We start from the raw sequence: 19119 nt of genomic DNA on the forward strand, positions 1-19119 counted from the left end.
AGACTGTAAACTAATATACCATGTGGATTATTTGGGCTCAAGGGAGGAGAAAGTTTAAAGGAAATTAGGTAAACTAAACTTTAAATGCCAAGTATATGTTGTGGTTGTGAATCAGATGTTTCAGCTGTTCCTGAACAGCACAATACATAACTACTTCCTTAAAAAAAATCACATGTAGAAGTACATAATGTATTGTATTTTGCAATACTGTCAAGTATTGCAAAATATTATTTTTTTAAGAAGTTGAAGGACTTCTGTAAATACTGCCAGTTTCCTGGAATATTTTTTGAAGCCTTTGTATGTGTTTCTCCTTTTTCTTACTTAAACAGTAATCATGACTGTAGTCTGGAATAAGCATCATGCTACCAGAACCCTGACTGGTTGATTATTTTCTTGGTAAGAATCTACATAATTTCAGAATCTGCAATAGGTATCTGTGAAAGTTAAACTGTTTCTCATTCTAGTATCAGTTTTGCTTTTTCTTGAAGCCAGTAAAAATGTATTGATTAGTAAAAGAAAAAGTGTAATGTTTTTTAACTGTTTGCTTGTGCTGGAAACTGCTCTTTCAGTTTCTGTTTTGTGATTGCAGTGCTCCCAATGGGGAAGAAATACTAAGTGAATCTGAAGTCAAGCTAGATGCTGTCCGACAGAAGATCAAGCAGGTTGCACAAGAACTGATTGGAGAAGACATGTATCAGTTCCACAGAGCTATATCTCCAGGTAAATAATCTAAAATGAGAAAAGGGGTGCAGTTTTGAAATAAGCTTATTTTCTCTTTATGTAGCAATACTTCCTCTTCACACTGCAGGTCTGAATTTGTTACTGTTCTGTGGTTATAAATCAGGACTCAGGTTAATCTTTGTTGCTAGCAAAGTTTGCTCTGGTATTAGAGAAGCTGTTGTTCTATAGTTTCATTGAAGATGTAAATGGGAGTCTACAACTGGAACAATTTGGACCCTGCCCTAAACTGAAGTTGAGAGTATTTCTCACAAATGTACTGGCTGTTCTTCTCTGAGAGGAGAATATATGACTGAGAGGAATATGTGTAGCACACTCATTTGCCCCTTCTGAAGGGTTGCAGTTCCAAAGAGGAGAGTGGAAGCAACTGTCTTGTGAAATTATCCATTTTGAGTGATAAAGTGATTTCGAGTTGATAAAGTCAACGAATTGAGATCATTAGTTTGGCATTTTCTTTCTTCTAGGCTCAAAATGTGCTTCTGCCTCTCTGTTACAAGCATTAAACCGGTTTGTGTGTTTCAGTTGCACTTTTTCTGCTCCTCTCTGTAAACATCAGTCTTTGCTAACATTCTTGAGATATTAAATCCCAGTTCATTCATGACTTGCTGCCAAACCATATTTCTTTGCTGATTTCTTGCTGGCAATCTGAATATTACCTAAAATTGGTATGCCTTGGTTGTGGCAACACATGAGTAAAATATTTAACTTCCTTCCATGGTATAAAAGTGTCTTGTGTTTATCAATCTCATTTTAAACAATTTGGAATTCTGTATATCTTTCCTTGTTTAGGCAAAACTTCTTCAGCTGATGAGAGCTGAAGATTTGTCCTGAATTATTTAATTGTTTAAAAATGTCCATAAGATTGATTTGATTAACCAGCAGCGAATATGTGTCTGTAATTTACAAGACAAACAATGGTTAAGGTAACTTGTACTCATGTCTTACACAAACTTTGTTGTAAGAGTGATACAGGTCTTGAGTCTCAGTTTAGCAATTTGGAACGGGAAGGAGCCTGCCCTGATAGTCTTCAATGGCTCTGATTAATTCCACAGCCCTCTTAGCTGTGATGCATTGGGTTGCTCAAATTTGATGTAAATAGTTTTTCTTAGGGCCATTTAATCTGTATGTGTCTTGCTGCTATTTATATCCAAGTACTGTAGTGACACAATAAAAAGAGATAATTCAAAATGCTGACACTACAGATGAACTTAAACTGTGAACAATACTATTCAACGTGTATTATGAGTATCTTAACACATTAAAAATGTCTTTTGATTTTCATTTTAAGTACTGCTTATAAAAGCTGAGAATCTTGCATTTCAGTTTTAGGAACAAAAGTTTCTGAAAGCTTCATTGTGACCTGTAAAGTTTGTTTGAATAACCCCTGAAGTTTGTAGTCCCTGAAGTGTGAGTCATATAATGCTGTGTATAGAACAGCAGTGTTTGAGCTGTGCTGCCTCATGGATCTTTGTGAGACTGCATGGTGCAGGCCATCAGCCATGCCATGTGAGTCAGATTCTCACAGGGTAACCACCTACTCTGCATCAGCTGCCTCACCTGAACTGACTCTGTTTTGTTTGATTTGTGTCTTTGTGGCAGAAAATTCAGAGAGGCTTACCTGCCTCTAGTTCTACTGAGGAGCAGGTGGCCTGGAATTAGATTCACGCATCTCACACATAAGAGAGTATTCCTGCATGGCAGACATATAGATAGTTACTGCACAGTAACTTCTGTGTGTACCCATGTTCTTATAAAACAAGTAAGCAAACCAGATGCTAGTTTTCTATATCCAGAGTCTCTCCTCTTAGTAAAAAAATATACTGTTTTTGTTTCTTTAAAAAAAATATTTTCAGAAATCAAAAGTGAAATTTCTTTTTTACATGAAAGATACCTAAACTTAAGCTAGGCATAGCAATGTGGAAATAAAGAAGTTAATGAAAAAAAAGTACTGTTCATCTTTGCTTTGTGTACTTGGTAAATACACACTGTCAGCTACACTGATTTTCCTGCATAATTTATTTCTAACTTGCATAAAGGTATTCATTAATACCAGAATAGACCTGAATAAACTGCTTAGAAAACAACTGCAAGTATTCTGTCAGGAGTAATTCAGAATTTTTAATAGTTTTTTCTGGTGTTGTAAATCTCAGCCTCTTAAAATGACTAAGATGGATTTGTCCATTTTAGAGCAGGATGAGTTACTCTAGGGGAGGTCAGTAGTAGAAGTAGTTAGCAGAGGAAGTTAGAGACCTGATGCATGTGTATGATGATTCAATGTCACCACAGCTGCAAAACTTTTAGAACAGAATAGGCAAATTCAGATGGAAAGAACCTACAGTGATCATCCAGTGTCACTGCCTGACCACTTCAGGGCTGACCAAAAGTCAGAACAAGTTGTTAAGAGCATTGTCCAAATGCTTCCTCTAAACACTGACAGGCTTGGGGCATCAACCACCTCTCTAGGAAGCCTGTTCCTGTGTTTGACACCTTTTCAAAAGGAATACTCCTGCCTGATGCAGCTTAGAGCCATTCCCACATATCCTGTCACTGGATGGGACAGGAGCCAGCAGCACCTTCTTCACTTCCTCTCCTCAGGAACCTGTAGGGAGCAATGAAGTTGCTCCTCAGCCTTGTTCTTTCCAAACTACACAAGCCAAAAATCCTTAACTGCTCCTTATAGGACATTCCTTCCAACGATTTCACCAGCTTTGTTGCTGTCCTGTGGATGCCTTCAGGGACCTTCACATCCTTTTTAAATGGTGACACCCAGAACTGCTCACAGTTGCATGTATGGTAGCACATCCTTAATGCTTACATGGGACTTGGGGTGAGATTGTCATAGAATTAAAAAATTTTCGTACTGCAGTCTTAAGGAAACTTAAGAGAATGAATCATACTGACCTCTCAAGGTAAAAAGAAAGGAAGGCAAGAAGGTATCAGTGTGCTAAATAAGGGAGAGAAGTAGACTCTGCTGTCTATCTTTCTAGCAGTCAGGTGTGGAATCTCTCAAATACTTGAACTTCGCAGTTTTTTTGGACAGAACTAAAGGGTAGAAATACACAACCCCCAATGCATTTTTGAAGTTAGAACTGGAAATAGCTGTACTTTTACTTTTTCCCTCTCTTTAGGTGAGGTAAATGGTGAGTCTGTGTGGTCCCATCAGTTGTATAATACTTGGCCCTAAGATCTTCCTGCTGTTTCTGTAATTAGGTATCTGTGCCTCATTAAGAAGACTGTTTATAAAATCCAACTGAAATAAGTTGTCTTCATTCTATTTCGGTACATCACCCACATGATCTACCTAACGTTCTACATATGCTCCTCTGCAAGGAGAGTTTGTGCCAGCTGTTGCCCATAGTGCATGTTTAGTAAGGAAGTGTTAGAATATACCTGTGTGTCACTGGGAGGACAGGGTTTGCTTTTAGGCGTTGTGTAAATGAGCTTGTATGCATAACAAGTATAAAATGCTAACTTTCAACCAGACCTTTACTCTTACCTTCATTAAATCCTCTGCTCTCCAGTTAGTCATTGGGATGGCAAAAAAGGGAATATGCTGGCTTCAAGACATGTAGATCTTGATTGTGCTGAAGCTGGCTTCAAGGAGGTGTTAGAGATGTGAAGATGCTTGTTGTCAGGATTATGAAGCTGAGAAAGAAAACCTAGAAGCAGGAAGAATGAAGGGACAGTTAGATGAAGAGCAACTGGGAGAGGGAATGCTTTATTCTACCTGCCTGCCACTATTTATGAAGAACTGTAATTGGGAGATGAAAAGTGATTAGAGTTAAGAATGTTGCTTTTAGTTTTGGTTTTTAGTCTAGTGTTACTAAATTGTTGCTTTGCTTTTTTTCAATGGAAAAAGCTTGCATGTGTTTTTGAAAATAAAAGTAACTAAGAAAAGTGCTGGGTCTTTATATATTTCCTAGTGCTGTAAGTCTTGACTTTCCTTTAACCTAGTTTTAAACTCTGATTTTGTATTTTAACGAAATTCTGGAGAACTAGTTAAAAAGCTTTTTATGAACAAAAACATTGCTGTTAAACTGCTTTTTTCTTCCAAAAAGAATAAAGAAACGCTTATGTCCCATATCTCAAAAGCAGCATGTCTAATTAACCTCAAACTTCCTAAAAATATTCTCCTTTGTCTTGAAACCAAACATGAAACATCCTCCTGTTCCCCACCCTACCTCTCACAGAAGGAGTAAAAGGGTTCAAAATTGAGCTTATAATGGAAACCACTGTAGCAGCCTTAACTGGGGAATCATGATTGTCTGCATAATAAAGCTGCCTAATACATATTTTATTCAGTATAATAACTGTTAGCCTATAAATAGAAGAATGCTATGAGTATTATGCTTGGGAATATTGTTTGCCACTTGTAATTGTTAAATGCTTTTTTTGGGGTTCCTCCAAGCAGTTGTTCTTTTGACTCGAAGATAAAACAATTCTGGCAGAGCACTAAAGGAGTTTCGTGCTTTCCCTCATTAAGAATAGTGCTAATGGCACGCAGGACGTTTCCCCAAAGGACACTTGCATGAGCTCAAACACTGAGTATAGCACTAATTGAACAACAACAAAAACTGATGACTGTTTTCTACACGTTTCTTAACAGTACAGATTGTCCCAGGGGATGATTAAACAAGCAAACAAAGAGATACTGAAATAATGAAGTCTTTTTTTAATGCAGAACTCTTCATTTGTTATGTTAGAATGTTCTGCTTTGTTGATATTTTTAAAGCTTTACTATTTGTAATATAGAATTCCTGCTCCTTTGGCCCACTTTGCAGTGTATACCTTATATATCCTGTGAGGAAATATGTACTCTTTCTTTAAAATTGGTGAGAGACACTATGCAAGAAAAGGACTGAAAAAGATTGTATGGATTTATGAAAGGAAGGAAGAAAATTGTCAGGATTTTTTTATTTGTATATACGTATGTGTTTAAGTATTTTTATATATATATTTAACTCTCAACTACTGAGGGAAATATCAACAGTATACAGAAAAGATCTGTATAGAACTTCACGACAAGGAAGAAGTGCTCTGCAACATGTGTGGGGTCCCACACTTCCGCTACACCAACCCCATGCAGTGCTGCAGGCTGGGGGAAAAGCAACTGGAAAACTGCCCGCTGGAAAAGGATCTGGGGTTTCTGGTCTACAGCAGCTGAACATGATCCTCCAGTGCATGCCCAGGTGACCAAGAAAGCCAGAGGCATCCTGGCCTCTATCACCAACAGTGTGGCCAGCAGGACCAGAGCAGTGATTGTCCCCTTGTATTCAGCACTGGCTGCACCTCAAGTTCTGTGTCCAGTTTTGGACCCATCACTAGAACTTTGGACACTGAGGTTCTGGAACATGTTCAGAGAAGAGCTATGGAGCAAGTGAAGAGTTTGGAGCACAGATCTGCTGAGGAGTGGCTGATGGAGCTGGAGATTTAGCCTGGAGAAGAGGAGACTCAGGAAGAACCTCATTGCACTTTACAACTGCCTGAGAGTGTAACCAGGTGGGGGTGCTCTCTTCTCCAATGTAACAAGAAATGGGATGTGAAGAAATGGCCTCAAGTCACTCTAGGGGAGGTTTATATAGTATATTAAGAAAAAATTAATCATGGGAAGTGTTGTCAAGCATTGAAACAGGCTGCCCAGGAGAGTGATGGAGTCACCATCCCTGGAGGTCTTTAAAAGGCATGTAGATGTGGCACTTAGAGACATGGTTTAGTGGTGGACGTGGCAGTGTTGGGTTAGTGGTTGGATTCAGTTGTTCCTAAAAGTCTTTTCCAACCTGAAAAATTCTATGATTCTATGTTAGGATGTATGTAATTATTCAAAGGATGTTCTCAATCTTCTCTGCCTAAATGCAGAACTTGTATACTGCGGAGGGAGAGTTAAGGACTGCTCAATAAGTTGGCTCTGTGTGGGATTGAATGGAGTACCATTTCAACGTGACTTTGTTAAATGAAATCTCCAGCTATTTGAGCACTTTACTCAGTTTTTTGCCCCTTAAGATGAAATATTGAATGGGGAGCCTATAATTCTTCTGGAGTTTCTTAATTGGAGTGACCTGGGGTGATGATGGTAGATGCAAGTGGAGCACTGCTGGCTGACCTTTGCTGTGTGCCTGTGCTTGCAGCAGTGGCGAGTGGAGTGCTGTGCACAGGGAAGCTCATTAGCTGTTTATCATGTCTGCACTTGCTCTCAATAGGATTAGATGATGGGGCTGTAAAATGTCAGCACCTTGTCAAAACTATTGCTGTGTGACTGCTTCTGCTGATGATGATGCAGGCAATTCTGTGTAAAAGTTCAGCACTGACGCAGTCTAGCACATCATTTATCTTGTGCAGGCACTATTTGTATTCTGAGAGATTGATATAATGGAGCTTATTTCTGTCTCCTGCCTTATGCCATTTAGAGTCACTTTAGGCATGTAAGATACAGCAATAAACTGCATTGCTGGTTTGGACCAGGCCAGTTAAATCTATGTGGATGAAAAGGAAATACTTCAGTTGCACTAGAATGCCACTTTCTAACTGCAGTATGTTGGACCAGCACCAGGATGCTGTAAGAAATGCTATGGAGAGGAGTGGGGTCTGTCCAAGCAGGCCAGCTTTAGATCACTGATGATTTAAGTAACAACATTTTTTTGGGTATTGTATGAAGAATTTTAATTAGGAACTATCTGTGTAATGATTTCTTTGTTTACTTGGCTTGTTTTAGGGTTTTTTTCCTTAGCTTTTTAACTCAAAATATGGAAATAACATGCTCAGATTGTTCTACCTTTGTAAGCACACATGTATTTCTGAAATAATATCAAGGTGCACAATATGAAGGATATAATATCAATGTACTGTTCTGCACATCAGAAACAGTATAAGTAGAACACCTGTTTTTTTTCTTGAGAAAGCTTAAAAACTGTAATTAAAATAGATGGCATATTTTATTTTAGGTTGGTAAGAGAAAGGAAAAGCTTTGTGCTGCAGGAAGAAGGTACCAGAATTGTAAATGTCTCACCCAGGATGAGACCTAAATACACCTAAAACTTGAAAGGAAAGCTGACCATGAAGGAAGCAATCAGGTTTATGCAAGATGGTGGGAAAACACAGTAACACAGGAACAGGATGTGACTGAAGAATTAATCTCTTGCTGTTGTAGGTGAGGGGTAAAATGCCAGAAATGGAAACAAAGTTTCCTGATTATACTGGAATTAACAGAATTTGCAGTGAATAAGCTTATGGTTATCAGGTACAATTTTGTTAATTTCTTTCTTTCTGTTTTGTTGTTTTCGGTGTTTCTCTGACTCATATTCCCGCTTGGTGAAACTGGTTTGGTTTTTTTTTTCATTCTGCAAGTTGCCTGTGTGAAATTTGATACATTTAGTTTGTTGCATTTTGCTGCCCTTTTATTATTTTTGGTTCATGCCTTTTTCCTAAGTTCTTCTAAGGAAAAGGAAAAAACAGTGACTGCAAAGCCTCACTATGTATTTTCTGCTGCAGGTTTTGTATGTCCATACACAAAAATTAAAACAAACCTGCAAACATGAATGCAAATTCTGACATGAACAAACTAGGCATGCACTATGTGAGAATTGATTATCAGCTCATCCCTGAATGAGATGTAAATTCAGCAGGAGCCATTCAGAGCAGCAGAAATCCATAAGAGAAGCTATGGACAGTCTTTTAAAGATTCATGCTGTGGGTCAGCATGATCACAAAGATTTTCCTTTCCTGCTTCTCACTTAAGACCTAACTGTCCTGAAGTTCTGCTGTACTATTATGACAAATACTTGGTTACTCACATGACAGCCTGAAACTAGTGACATTGTTTGTCTTTTAATTCAGTTTCATAGCTGGCAAATGGAGGAGACCTTGTTCTCTGGCTCAGGAATTTTTTTCAACCCTGCAATTATTGACGTTAGTGATTCACAGACCAGATCTCTCCAGCCTTTGCAGGAACCAAGTGCAGCTGGAACATAAGAGAAATTAAAAAAAAATCTGTGAAGCTTTTTTGTTTGTTTATTTAAAATCACACAGGAGAATGTGTCATAGAGGAACTCCATTCCAAGAAGCAATGGGGATAGCACATCATGGTTTGTATTTTTGTTTTGCAGTCACGTGGGGAGAAATAGAGGTTGGCAAGTGGTGAAGTACCTTTGTGCCATCTCACAGATCTGTGTTTATGAGGACAAATGGCCACTATTGGTTTTTTGATGTGCTTGTAAGTTGAGTCTGTTGCATGGAAACAACATCACCTCAAGAAGAACTTTCACTGTGTTTTGAACTGCAGAAGCTGTGTTGTGTTAGGTGCTCTTTCTTCTTTGATCATTGAACATCCTGGCTGAGTCAGAGCTTCCTTTCTTTGGTATCTTGAACACTTGCCCTCAAGGCTGCCAGCAGTGTCTGACTGACTGAATGACTTATAAAACTGTATTAATTATGAAGGCAATTGGGGGTAGTCAAAGAGGTCAGGAAGACTACTTGTCACAGGAATAGTTTTTTCAAGAACTCATGTAAAACATTGGGTGCTCTTTGTAATTACTACATTTGGGGCTTGTGAGTTGGAATAAAACCCCAAACTTCAGAAAAAAACCCTTGAATACAAAAGTCAGCATGGCACATCCCTTAGGTCTCCAAGCAGTAGCAAAATGAAAGTTTGTGAATTTCTCACCCACAATCATTCATCTGTGAAAAGGCCTATCGTTTGTCATATGTCCATGTGTTTTTAATAACAGTATAAAAAAGGCTTGATTCCCTGCTCTCTGCAATGAGAGATTAAAATATTGTTTGCAGTTCTTTGAAGGGTTTTTGTGCCTGTTTGGAGAAATAATTTAACTGTCACAGGCACCTGTCTGATGGGGAACTTTCATTTGTTTCTGGGGCTTTTGGGAAAACTGACTAATCTTGGTATTGCCTTTTCCCGTGAAATGGTGTTACCTTTTCCCCTGAAGTGTGTATTCAACTTCAAACAAAGTGCAACAATATTAACACTTCAGTATCTGCAATACATCACTTCAACACGTGCAGCTAGAAGAGATGTGGGTGTGTCAAGTAGCAGTTGACTAATGAACAAAACATTCAGGGCTTTACAGGAAAAGTTTACATTATTTTAATTATTGATATAGTAGTAAACCTACTCAGCTTTTGAATTATTACTGAGTGAATAGAAAGATGTATTTTCCCAAATACGTAAGCTCATACAGATTTTTGTTCTAGTGCTTTTATTTGTATATTTTAGTTAGTACTGTTTTGTAAAATCCATCCCTGACTGGAATTACTCTTTTAAGCCATTTTCACAACAGGATATCCAGAGCATTCCTGTCTGTGAGGAGAACTGGCTTTATCCTCTTTCAGTGTGTGTTATAAAATTAACTTTTGACTTCATGCTCACAATCAACAAAATACTTTGATTGTTTCATAGCCTCAGTTTAAGTTTAATTACTAAAGTTTAGTTTTTACCCCTTCTGCCAAGAAAAAGATCTCTGAATCTTAGGAATCATTGTCAAGTATGCAGAGAATTTTAAAGGAGTAGATTAAGGTGTGAATTACCATTTTCATCTTAATAGGACATTGGCATTAGTTTTTATATTAATACTTCTAAACTTATTGTATCTACTTGTTTCAATTGATGGTTACTTGTTTGCTTATTTCACTTATTTCTCCCTTTTATTCATCCATATGCTTCTAGAAATAAGTTCTTTAAGTTTACCAATGCTCCCCATATTCTGTATAATTATTTCTCTGGTTGGGATTTCCACAAGAATATAACTTTTTTTTCCTGGATTATGGCAGGAATTTCTGTATTTTGGTGGTGGGTGTTTTTTGTTGTTGCTTTCTTTGTTTTTTTGGGGGGAGGAGAAAGAAGGGAAGTTTTTTTTTCTGTGTTTGTTTGGGGTTTTTTAATGACAATGTAACTTGCCAGCCTAAACATGAGGATAAGATAGAGCCTTGTCGGTGCTGTTTTGGTTTTGTAATGAATCAGCAAGTGGGTAGTTTCACATGGCTCGCCCTGTAAATAATGTGCCCCACCCTTCATGCAGTGATCCTGGAAGAAGCTGGCTGGGTGTATCTTCCTACCATCTTTCTGGTGGCTGCTCTTGGCCTGTGATTCCTGCTGCGTGGTTTAGGGGAGGAGCTGGGTGAGAGAGCACAGGCTTGTGTCCACACCATCAGCACAGGCTCCTCTCTAAACAAAAAAATAGAGAGAAACAGGACAAAGGGTGAAAGAAAATGAGTTGGGGAAGAAATAAGGAGAGAAGCAGCTTATTTGAGAAGATGGCAGGTGGCACTGGCATTGCTAACCTTAACAACTGGGAAGCATGAAATCCTTTTGAACCGGTTCTGTAACTGTCGAACCGAGATTTAAAGGAGGAAATGAAGTAAACAAAATTTTAGAAGGAAACTTTCACCTCTTATTTGATCTGTCATTCTGGGTGGAAGCTTCCATGCATGCATGGATGCATGCATATCTCAGGTGGAATTAGATTCTGTTTACCCTAATATGACTCCTGCAATTAAGTATTTTCAATTATGTACTCATTCTTTAGATAGAACTAGCTTTTCTTCTGTCTTATGCATTCATTTGACTCTTGGATTGAGTGCTCCAATTATGTTTTTTTAAATTATTTTTTCATTTAAGAAAACTAATTTCTTTGTAAGTTTTTTAGGGTAACTGCTTTTTCTTCTTTCTCAGATCTTGCATATGTAGTTAAGGAAAAAGGTCTTGAATATCAGCTGGCAAAAAGTGCTAAAATTTTCAGGCAGAAAAATCTATATTTGTAGATACATGCTCAGAAGATATCTCAGTGTAACTCTGTAGTTCTTGTACACAAAATAATTTTTTAAAACATAGAAGGGAGCTGCTATACTGGGTCACTGTCACTTGTCTAGTATAAGCTATTTCTGTAGAATAAATGTAGTAAAATATCAAAATACTTAAGCAGTTAATTCTTTACCTTTCATCTGTAATTTTAGGAAGTGCTAGTAAAAAAATACAGTGTTTTTAATTGGTATTTTTGTCCATGTACTACAAAAAACGCCAAATCCATAAAAGGCAGTCTTAAAAACTATTCTATTACTGGCAGCTCAATCCATAAATAAGCTAATTTTGGAATAAATCCAAAACAAGAGCATAAGGGGAAAGGTATTGTTGGATGGTGTAGTGAAATGGGATGGGGTTTTTCACCTTGGGAATTATTTGCTGAAAATAGCGGATGTCCTACCATTAAGCTAAAACATAACATGTTTAAACATCCTTCTACCTGCACATGGAAATACCTTATTTCAAGGTCTTGGCTCATTGAAATACCCTATTGTAGCTACTTCTGACAGAAGGACTTGTTAAAAACAAAAAAAACCAAAAAAAAACAAAAAAAAAAAAAAAAAAAAAAAAAAGAAAAAGTAAAATACTAGTATTTTTTTGCAAAATAGTCATGAGCAGGATTTGTTAGCAGTCTATTTGTGATGGTAACTTTAATTGAGTTTTGTAAGCCTTACTAAATAGTGGGAGATAGATTCCCTAATTGTGAGAAGGTGACAGTAAATGGCAAACCGACTGCAAACAGACTGTGTGCAACATTCACATGGCATTGTTAAACAAAAGGAAGGAGCACAGCTAGTGTGGAACATGTCAGCTAGTGTGGCATGCAGGAGGAAGCAAAGATCTATGTGTGTACATACATATAAATATGCCCACGTTAAAAAGTACATATAGATAAAAGAACAGAGGAGCCAAACACTTACTATGGAAAAAGGACAAAACACGTATGAAATAGTAAAGTGAAGTGAGTTGAAAGTGGGAGCTCTAACTGATCGAGAAGACTGTTTACCAAAAAGTCTGAGGGCTGATTTGATCTCTCTGAGAGCTGTGGAAAATGCCAAGTTCATGTTTCATATGTGATAGTCTTCTCCATAGATAGCAGAGGGAGAGTCTCACAGATGTTGTCATGTTGAGTGCTGCTGTATCTGGTAGCTTACAGCTTATCCACAGAAAAAGCCAAAATTTCATAATAGATTCCTGGTCCTGTTACATCAGAAGGTAAGTCAGGGAAAGAGTGAGTGATGAAATCTACCTCTCTGCAGCCTGCAAAGTTATTTATCTTAAAAGATCCTGAGTAGCTTTTATCTAGTGTGTTTTTCTATTGCTTGTGCCCTGAGTGCTTTACCTGAATTCTGTTGATTAAATTATGGTGTTTAATTGGCCTTGCCAGCTCTGTGTTTGTGTTCTGGTTTGTGAACAGCACTGTTGAGTGTGAGTTTTGTTGCTGCATATTTATTCTGCTTTTCCCAGTGCTGCTGTAGAGTACTATAAAGGAATTGCCATTCTGAGTTGCTTCTGCTCAAATACATATTTAAAAGAGAAAAAAAAATGCAGGTCACTTATCATGCTTTTGTAGTGGGTACGTGGAAAGCCTCCTACCCCTTGAGTTTTTTGGGGTATTTCCACACTCATCTGTTATTCAAATCTATGTTCTCTTCTTTTTGATTCAGACTATTTCTTTGATCCAGGTGAAGTCTAAATTTGTTTCTTCCTGCATACTTCCATAAGCTGAAGTCCTGGCACTGTACAGGTCAGTTGAGGGTATTTAGATTATTTTAATGGAAACAGGCTTCTACTTCTGGTACCCCTGGTTACATCTTCATTTTCTCACTGACAAAACTATTGTCTAATCCTGGCCCTCTTGCAGCATGATACCTGTTAGTGTCTTTTGAAGTGAAGTCATCCCCTTAAAATGGCTCAGAATAGCTCTGCTAGAACCATCTCTGTCATGTGGCCATTCCTTTAATGTCCTCTTTGGACATTCTCTGTTCATGGGTCAGATATACACAGGCATTGACTTTGTCTCTACACCTTTTTTTAGCTTAGTACTGCCATGGCTGTTCCAGCATTGTTTCTGCCTTCTTTTCCACCAACAGTGCCAGCTTCAGCTTTCTGCTTAGGAACTTTTCTCACGTGCTTCCCCCAAATCTGCTCTCTGCACATAAACTGACAACCTGTAAAATCTCTGTCTGAACATTCAAACTTTTTTTTTAGATCTTGCCTTTGTTGTAACATGTCACTGTTGAGTTAGAGATGTCACGTAGGTGGATCAGAAGGCAAAGTGGCAAAAGCCTCGTTGAGTTTATCCTCTCTTCTTTTCTAGCTCAGTTCACTGCAGGTGGACCTGATTTGTCATTTAATCAATACATTTTACATGATTGGCTAATTAAAAAGACACCCAATTCAGTCTTGTTAAACAATCCTATCAGAAAAACAGATTATTAGAAAAAACACCACCTGCAGGTTGTTTTAATATTTGGCTTTCATTGTTTATCTCCAGCTCCCTAGAGCTTCCCAGGCCAATTCTGGGAAAACTTATCTAGCTTTATCTTTCTCCAGGCTGTCACATCCACAGTAATGCATAATAAAACCACCCTCTGCTAAGTAGGAAGTGAGAGAGAATTGTGGCAGGTAGCTGTAGATGACCTACAAATCTGGTACAAGCTACATTTGTTATCCCATCTTTTATTCCCTTCCCAACACACCAACTCCTTTTGTGCCCCCCACTCCTTAATTTTAGAGTGTCAGTTCTTTTGGACAGAGCAGTTATTAATGTATTCATAGAATCACAGAACAGCTAGGGTTGGAAGGGACCTCTAGAGATGACCTGCCTCATCCAACCCTTCTGCCAAAGCAGGATCACCTTTTAGTCTTCTTATTGGACATTACAGTCATGTCTCGTTTGTTTATGTGCTTATTTATTAATTTCTTTGGTCTGGAGTGATTTGTAGCAACAGATGCTTTGCCTTGAATGTGAATTTCACCAAACCTGCTTATTTTAAGGAGCCTGATTCTCACAAAATGGAGAAGTGGGAAGCTCAGTTTTAAACAAGTATCTACTCTAAGTTCTCCCGGGCAGGGTTGCTCTCGATCTGTTCATCCCCCAGCCTGTGCTGATACTGGCGATCCCCTGACCCAGGTGCAGCACCTTGCACTTGGTCATGTTAAACTGCATGGGATTCCCATGGACCAAACTTCTCAAGCTTGTCCTAGTCCCTCTGGGTGGGCTCTCATCCTTCAGGTGCATCAACTGCACTACTCAGCTCAGTGTCATCTGCAAATTTGCTGAGGGTGCATTTGATCCCACTCTCTGCGACATTGATGCAGATATTAAACTATACTGGTCCTAGTATGAGCCCTTGGAAACCTTGTGGGGAACTGATCTTCAGTATGCTTCTGAGAATACCATGATGCTTTATATAGAAATTACAGAAGGTTCTGCATGAAAGAGGCAGATGGAGTAAAAACTTGAACATGTTTGTCTGTGTGCTTGTTCTGACTTTCATACTTCAGAAACGTGCTATGTTAGATTATGTTTCAATGTTATTTCTGGATTATGTTAATTTTCGTTTTTTGCTGGTAACCTTCAAATAGTTGCACTTAAAAATTTCTTAAAAACTAAATAATTGTTAGCATGGATCATTGCTGGAAAGTTTAAAGCATGAGCTTTTTTCTGCTGTTTTTGCAGGGCTTCAAGAATATGTTGAGGCAGTTTCGTTTCAGTATTTTATCAAAACACGATCTTTGATCAGTGTTGAAGAGATCAACAAACAACTAATATTTACAGCAGAAGACAGAGAAGAAACAACAAACATGGTAAAAGTTTTTCTTTTCTCAATTGACAAACATCTTTCTGGGATGGAAATGCAGCGAGAAGGCTTAGTCACATTTTTGGCATCTGATTAAATAAGGCCAGTTAGCGGAATGGGATTGGATAGACATGTGGGCTTTGACTCACTTGTTCAAAACATGCCTTTTATTCTTATAAGTAGTAAACTAAATCTGTGGGATACAAGTTTATAAATTTCACATCCTTTTTATTCAGAGCAAACTGAACTCTTTCTGATATGGCGAAATATCCAGGACAGTGAAATGCTGGCTAACAAATGTAGCGGAGGGGTTTTTAGTGCCTGGGGCTGTCTCTAAGACCTTGTGGTGTATAGTGATGTTGCAGAAGCTGGAGGACACAAACAAATCCAAGGCAGGATGAACTCCATGGCTGAAATCTTATTGCTGATATTGAACTATCACTGGAGGCCTTGTGTTTGCCTTGTGCATATGCCTTGGCTGCATCATTTGTAACTCTCCTGGAGCTGATTCCTTTCAGAGGACAGCCTGGTGTCCCATCATACCTTAGCCCTAATGCCGGATCTGCAGTTTCTTGACTTGCCTGTGCTCCTAGCCTGCCCTAAATGGCTCATAGGGACAAACTGCTGTCACCAAACACAGTAAACTGGGTGCAGTTTGATTGTTCACAGAGGACAACAGTGATTTGGTAGCAATCTACAGAAGTGCACAAGCAGTTGAGGTGCAGTGTACAGTAATGCTGCTTTACGTGAATTCCTGAGTTTGCTTCTGCTAAAGAGATTCTGCTGTAAAGCACTTCTCATTCTTTTTTTATTCTCTTGGTAAGATATTTGCAGAGAAGCCTGATTTTTAGCTTAAATTAATTTGTTTTTACCAGAGGTACCAGCTATGAAGTTGTTAACCCCAGTGTGCATGCCTCTGACCAGATCAGTCAATTTGGGTAGATAGCATATTATGGGAACAAGTGAACAGAAAAAAACCTGCATTGTCTCCCACGTTACCAATGTTCTGGCAATAAAAAATATTGGAAACGTGGATAATGGAGCAAACTTGTAACTTTGTAATGGGTTTGCTTCATGAAGATTTTTGTTTGTTATTTTAATAAACTCAGTTGATATAAAACAGATCTGAGAATACTATGGCTACTTGTAGAGAATATATTTTGAAATTCAAGATACCATTATAAAATTATATTATTTGTTTTCATAATGCAGACTATTTTTGACTGATTTGCTAACTTTGGACTGACTATTTAGGAAAAAAATCTATCAGGCTGAGATCTGTCAGGTGAAAGAAAACCCCAAACAACTGCAAATAAATGTTGCTGCAAAGATGTGATAATTCTGTTTGCAAATAGAGATGGTAGAGTTAGGGTATGTTTATCATACTTGCTAGAATGAAGATGACATCTCAAGTAGCAATTACCTTTTTTATGCTGGAAGGAGATTAGTACTTCTGAAATCAGACCATGGCACTTCCACATGGTCTGATTTCCAGAATGTTTTAAATTTCCAGTTACGTTAGATGAGTTAGCGTGTAGTTGAGCCATTACAGATGGCTTTCTCACATTCTTTCTGTGCTGGACTTTGTTCCATTCTGTCCCCAGACCTCCAACTGCCACGATAAACAGCCTTGTAGGTGGAGCCTGAAGGTAACTCCCGTGGATTACCTGCTGGGAGTGGCGGATCTGACGGGAGAGCTGATGCGGCTGTGCATCAGCAGCGTTGGCAACGGGGACATCGACACGCCCTTCGAACTGAGCCAGTTCTTGCGCCAGATTTACGATGGCTTCACCTTCATCGGCAACACCGGACCTTACGAAGTCTCCAAGAAGCTCTACACCTTGAAACAGAGTCTGGCAAAGGTAGAGAATGCCTGCTACACGTTAAAAGTACGGGGATCTGAAATCCCAAAGCACATGCTGGCTGATGTCTTCTCCACCAAAACGGAATTGATTGACCAAGAGGAGGGACTTCCTTAAAATCAGGAAGCTTTTGCTACTCAGAAGAGAAGAGGACATAGAGAAGGCTCTCTAATTGTGGTTTGTGGGGTTTTGACCCTTCTCAAAGCTTTTTAGGTAGAGACATTTTTAGTTTTATCTATGAGAAGGCTGTTTGCAGTGGTAATTTGTAACCAAAAATACTTTTTATGGTGTGCAAGAGAAGAAATGTTTGACTTTGGCCTCTTGGTATGGAATTTCCTGTATTGCTCCATTGTATCTTCTTTCAGAATGACCAAAATTTCCACTGCACTCTACTCCAGTGACGGTCATTTGTGTGACTCACTTCAAAATAAGTTTTCATCAAGCACAGCAGTGGAAAAAAAGTGGTTAGGTGCTCTTATTTAGCATTATCCATAGGTTTCTGCTGACTCATTTTTTGAGTATTTGGGTTCTGTAGTCATGTCACACCTACAACAATGCACCTGTGAATAAGTGCAGCCCTTGACTTGAGACTGGGGTGGTCTCAACAGTGCCATGTAATTCAAGTTTTCTCTGATTAGTGCTTTAAACTATGAAACTAAGTCAACTTTTTGCCAATTGATAATGAAGCTAATTGCACCAGGTAAATACTACTGTCACCTGTTATTTTGGGTCTCTCTTAAAAGTTGGCTCCATTTGAGCTAACACTAGTACTGCACAGTTTTGAGATGAGCTAGGAAATCCACAGAAAATAATTGTGGAAAGTATTGTTCTACATTTTTTGTAATACAGTTTAATGCAGAATCTGACATATTTTTGTTTGTAGACAAAATAAGTTGTCATACAAAGTATGTAATTTGGTGTTAGGACAAGCAGTTTTTGGCCAGAACAAATATGTTGCAGTGCTGGAAGTCTGTTCTCCATTGTTTGTGCTGCCCTGAGCACCTCCAGTGGGATTGAACTGGTATAAGTGGAAAAGGGCTAGCCAAGCTTTAAATGTATGTTAGCAGGATCTATATCATGTGCATGTTCCTGTGGAAAGGAAATTGCAAACAGAAGTAAGGCAGGCATTCTGGTTTCCACATTTATCTTTGAGGGGGGTATGTCACTGTTGGCAAAAAATCAGGGCTTTATGCTGGTGTCTGAAGTTATGAAAGTCTGATAATGTACATAATGCTAAAGGAAAACAGATAAAGCAACATGATCTCTAGACTCCAGGAAATAGGCCTCCCAACTGCAATTGAAAATACTGCATGTTTTTTATTTCCACTTCCATATGCTGTGATGCTGCCAATACTTTTCCCATGAGCATGTCCTGAGTAGCTGCAATCATCTGATATATGGATAGGAATGGTAAATACATTTCTGTCAAATTTTTCCATTGTTTCCACATAAAGTAGTATGGGGTGGATTGAACAAGGAGTGGTATTTTTCCTATTGTTTAATACTATTTTTTACAATAAATTCTGAAAAGTAGTCACTGTCTCTATGTTGATCCTTTTGCTTGTCAGTCCAAGTGGTAAATTACAGAGCAAGTTTCCCACTGTGAAGAACTTCGCTTGGAAGTTTTGATCCATTCCTGTATTCATACTTCCATGGGCACTTTCTAACGATGAAAATTTTTTTTCTCCCTTAACCTTATTCTGCAGTGTCTAATAACTTGTTAGTATAGAAACTTCATGTGAATCTTTTGAATGAAGAAAATGCAAAGGATTCAGATGATAAAGCAAGTATATCCCTGGAACAAATCTCAACAGTACCCATGTTTCTACATCTCACCTTTGTTTGCTGCCTTTTTTTTTTTTTCTCTTTTCCCTGATGAGAGGAGGGGAAAGAAAGAAGGCTTGTT

General features: G+C 38.4%; 1 protein-coding gene across 3 annotated transcripts in view; it reads left to right on the top strand.

Moving 5' to 3' along the window:
• Positions 1–18746, top strand: part of TSNAX (translin associated factor X) — a 53070-nt gene extending 34324 nt beyond the window's left edge. For all 3 annotated transcript variants that reach the window (XM_059469051.1, XM_059469050.1, XM_059469053.1), the window contains 3 exons: positions 590–720; positions 15231–15358; positions 16956–18746. In XM_059469051.1, the coding sequence (XP_059325034.1) occupies positions 590–720; positions 15231–15358; positions 16956–17330 (634 nt within the window). In that variant the 3' untranslated portion in view covers positions 17331–18746. The remainder of the gene's footprint in view (positions 1–589; positions 721–15230; positions 15359–16955) is intronic.
• The last annotated feature ends 373 nt before the right edge of the window (positions 18747–19119 follow it).

This window comes from Ammospiza nelsoni, chromosome 3 (genome assembly GCF_027579445.1).
Source record: "Ammospiza nelsoni isolate bAmmNel1 chromosome 3, bAmmNel1.pri, whole genome shotgun sequence".
Taxonomy (NCBI): domain Eukaryota; kingdom Metazoa; phylum Chordata; class Aves; order Passeriformes; family Passerellidae; genus Ammospiza; species Ammospiza nelsoni.